Below are 3,910 nucleotides of genomic sequence, written 5' to 3' on the forward strand. Positions count from 1 at the left end.
GAGCAAGGCTATGGAGCACATGGCTGAGGAGGCCTCCGCGAAGGACCGTACGGGCTGGTTCAAGCGCACGCAGTGGGACGAGCACCTGCAGGCCTACCCTAGCCAAGATAAGGGCGCGGGGAGGACACCAAACCGCAGCAAAAGAGGCTTAGCGTTAGGGTTTAACCCCTTTTAAGCGATCTGCTTTGGTGGTCCCCTCTACAATATGACACGACAAACTAGGCCTAATACACGCTTTTACTAACCTACCCGAGATGACACGCGACCGCGGGGGCGATTTGTCTCTGGAATGGGCTTAGCGCAAGTGTTTTTCCGCTCTAAACAGCAGGTCCTCACCACCAATTTGTTTGGCTGATTTACAAATAACAATATTTATTTTTATTAAACTAATATTAAGAGTTATCTTTATAGTACTGCAGCTACGTTCTGCACTAATTGCAGCATTGTCTAAGCCCCTGTTGCTAGAGCTTAGGGTTAGGGTTAGGGTTCAAGAGATGGAGTTCTGCTGGCCCGCATAGCTGTCTGCTGCGCAAGCTAGCTGAACAACAACTGCAGACAGTACACCTGTGCATCAAGCAGCACAGTCACACAACGCGATTGAGGATGCAATCTGCTATCTAGCTGCGCATGCTGTTATTGTCTGCAAGCAGCATGCTACTGCAGTACAAAATCTAGACGCGCATCTACGCGACTACCACAATGCACTAAAGAGACTACACAGAGAGATTGCAGAGAGCTATTAAGGCAAGACTGTCTTGCACACAAAGCAGATTATCTTGCCTAGTCTACTAGGCCTGCCAATTAAGGAGCTTAGCAAGCCGCTTAATAGCTTTTAATGCAGCAAGGAGGACTGCAGCTTTATTACTATTAACATAAACAAGATGCGCATGCACTACAAGAAAGAATATAAGCTACTGTGGCGAGGCAATAATAATGCACTGTATTAGAGAGTTAAGGTGCAGACATTCTTCTGCACTGGCGGGCTGCAGCGCTATTTTGTTGTGAATGCAGGAGACAGCAGCACAGGAGATAGCAACAGCGCGCTGTCTGCCCCCTGTGATGTAGCAGACAACGTTAAAAGAGAGATGGCTAAGTGGGAGACAGTGTAGAGAGAAGAAGAGCAGAGGATGCAGCTTATGGACGCAGCTGTGGCGAAGACAGATCAGACAGGATGGTTCAAGCGGACAGGCTGGCCGGAGCACTTTGCAGGCCGCAATCTGGCACATCTTGCGCATCAGGCCTGGCTGCCCAATCGAGGCGAGGTAAAGCTGCAGCTAGCTGCTGCACTGGTCGAGGGGCTTGTGGAGAGGAGCGTGTGGGGGCTGTCAACGCTGGACTGAGAGTTGAGATGGTGGTTAAGGAGTGCGAGGCGTGACAACCTAGACCTGCGCCTGCTCGCTCAACTGCAGAACGTGGAGAGTTAGGCTTGCTGCGCAAGCTATATAGTCAGGTTTGTGTGCCACTTTCTGCGTATTATTGCTAACAAGGAGGCCTAAGCTGCATAACAAAGCAGAAGTAAGGTAAGTTAAGTAATAATAATAATAATAATAATAACAAGGAAAGGTATAACAATAATAAAGAAGTAGAAGAGGAAGAGGATAGAGAGGGGGAAAGTAATTGTAGCAGTAACATAGACAGCACTGCATGTAGCTTATAGTTAGTACTGTTAGCACAGTCAGCACAATCAGCACAATTAGGAGAGTTAGAAGACAAGGCTAGAGGCAACAGCAGCAGCTGTCGCCCGCAGCGCAGGAAGAAGAAGATAGACTACATGAAGGATGCGCGCGAGCTGTTCTGCTGGCAAGGCTCGCAGCGCTTGCGGGCAATGCAGCTGTGGGACGCTTTAGAAGGTGGCGATCAAGGTGCTTAGATGCAGGGATTGCTTAACACGCTTACGGCGTTCTTCTTTGCTTTGACAGGCAGTAAACTGCTCAGCAACAGGCTTGTTCACTTTCTTGCCGTGCTAGGCATTGACGCAGAGCTAGGCCGCTTGCGCACGGCGAAGAACTACTTGTACATGCTTGCTGGCGTGGTGTACTGCGTGCGCGTGCTCAGCGTAGAAAAGCTTCTGCTGCATGCGTGCCGCGATGAGCAGACTGACGAGGACCAGCAGCAGTTCTTGACAGCAAGAAAGCAGTATCTGGCCGACGGCTCGTACAGCCCAATGAGCGAGACAATCAACATGCTGGCATATGGCAAGCACGTCGCGCTGGCAGCAGGCAACGCAGGCAATGCGTACTGGTCACGGGACAAGAAGATCTTCTACTTGCATGGCCAGCAGGTCTACGTTAGCCGCTTTTAGAAGATGGCGCAGGACATAGTTATAGAGGCAGAGCAGGTGCTGTGGCAGGAACTGTGCTAGGTGGTGAGGAAAGAAGAATAGTTTACTGTTAAGCTAGACAAGGTTGTCAACAACGTCTTGTTTACAAAACGCTAGTATTTATTTATAGAGTAGGTTAAGAATAGGCTTAGTAGTAGGCTATAGTAGATACTCACACAGGCAAAATAGACAGAACAGGGCTGCAGACTATACTTAAGTAATAGCAAGTAGAATGTGAAGCAGGTTAGGCGGTACTTGCGTTGCGTAGACTACTTCTTAACACTGTTGCTTCTCTGCGTGCACATGACGTCCAGACAGCCAGGCAGAGGGTTAGAGGTAACAATGATGCGCTTTTAGAACAGGCAGCTACAAGACTGCAACATCTTTATTATTAATAGGCAGGTAATGACAGTTGCCTGCTATTATAAGTCGCAGTTGCAGTGGGACAAGCTAAAGGTGGTGCTGCGCTTCTTGCCGCTGCAGCTGGGACAGGTCATGGTTGTGTATTTGGCGTACTTGCGCCTGTTTCGAGAGTACTTGACTGTGAATGTGCTTGGCAGTGGCTTCAGCGACTATGTGTGGGCGGACGAGCGTGGGCTGTGGGGGACTGACCGACTGACGCGGGCGCTGCAGCGCGAGACGGGCAAGAGACTTGGAGTGGAGCTGCACACGCTCGACTACCGGCACACCGCTGTCGGCATCAGGAGGGAGAAGGTAGGGCCGGCGTTCGGCAAGGGCTATCAGGACAAGATGGGTGAGGTGGAAGAGGCTGAGGTAGACGAAGGAGAGGAGGACTTGATAGAGCTGCAGAACGCGCGGACAACGGCGATAGGGGTGAGCAACTACAGCGTGCTAATTGACATTGTGAAGCATCTCAGCGCGCGCTCAATTGAAGCGTTCCAGACGCTCAGCAACGCGTGGCACAGCTTCTTAGGGCTAGAGAAGCGTTAAGCACCACAGGAGGAGACGTGGACAAGCAATGTGGACGCGAGCAGACGAGCGAAGAAGCAACAGCGTATTAACAATAATAGCAAAGACAAAGAAGAAGAAGAAGGAGAAGAGGAGGAGGAGGAGGAGGAGGAAGAGGAGGAAGAGGGGGGCAGAGAGTTTGTACGGCAACAGAGACTGTTCTAAGTCAGCAACGTGAAAGAGACAGTTATCTGCAGGGCAATGTAGCAGGTGCTTAGTTAGGAGGAGGTCAGCTTTAGGTTGGTTAAGCAAGAGCAGGCACTGCACGCGGTGATGGACAGGCAGACGCTGCTGGTGGTTGTGCTGCTGACGGGCGGAGGCAAGAGCTTGCTGTTCAGCGTGCCGGCTTGCTTGACAGACGCTGGGGTGACGGTGGTCGTGGTGCCGTATCGAGCGCTGATGGAGGACTTGGTGAGCCGCATGCAAAAGTGCGGCATCGACTGCATTGAGTGGAAGTACAGAGAGAGCAACCTAGCGAGCGTGGTTGTGGTCAGCGCAGACATGGCTGGCAACACAAGAAGCAACAGCAACTTCATAGGGTACGCGAACATGCTGCACAGCAAAGGGCTGCTGCGGCGGGTGGTGGTGGACAAGTGTCATCTCATCTTCACGTCGAGCGAC

At 51.3% G+C, this 3,910-nt stretch overlaps 2 protein-coding genes across 2 annotated transcripts; both read left to right on the forward strand.

Moving 5' to 3' along the window:
- Window positions 1-1,870: 1,870 nt before the first annotated feature.
- Window positions 1,871-2,302, forward strand: M421DRAFT_10750 (uncharacterized protein; the record flags this gene model as incomplete). The annotated part of the gene is made up of 1 exon (XM_033587157.1): window positions 1,871-2,302. One exon carries the CDS (start codon window positions 1,871-1,873, stop codon window positions 2,300-2,302), a length of 432 nt encoding a protein of 143 aa, XP_033442448.1.
- A 513-nt stretch (window positions 2,303-2,815) lies between these two features.
- Window positions 2,816-3,778, forward strand: M421DRAFT_38003 (uncharacterized protein; the record flags this gene model as incomplete). The annotated part of the gene is made up of 3 exons (XM_033589843.1): window positions 2,816-3,266; window positions 3,298-3,454; window positions 3,523-3,778. Coding segments are annotated over 3 exons (864 nt in total), but the record flags the coding sequence as incomplete, so codon positions are not given.
- Between the last annotated feature and the right edge of the window lie 132 nt (window positions 3,779-3,910).

The sequence above is a fragment of the Didymella exigua genome, assembly GCF_010094145.1.
Source record: "Didymella exigua CBS 183.55 unplaced genomic scaffold M421scaffold_99, whole genome shotgun sequence".
Taxonomy (NCBI): Eukaryota; Fungi; Ascomycota; class Dothideomycetes; order Pleosporales; family Didymellaceae; genus Didymella; species Didymella exigua.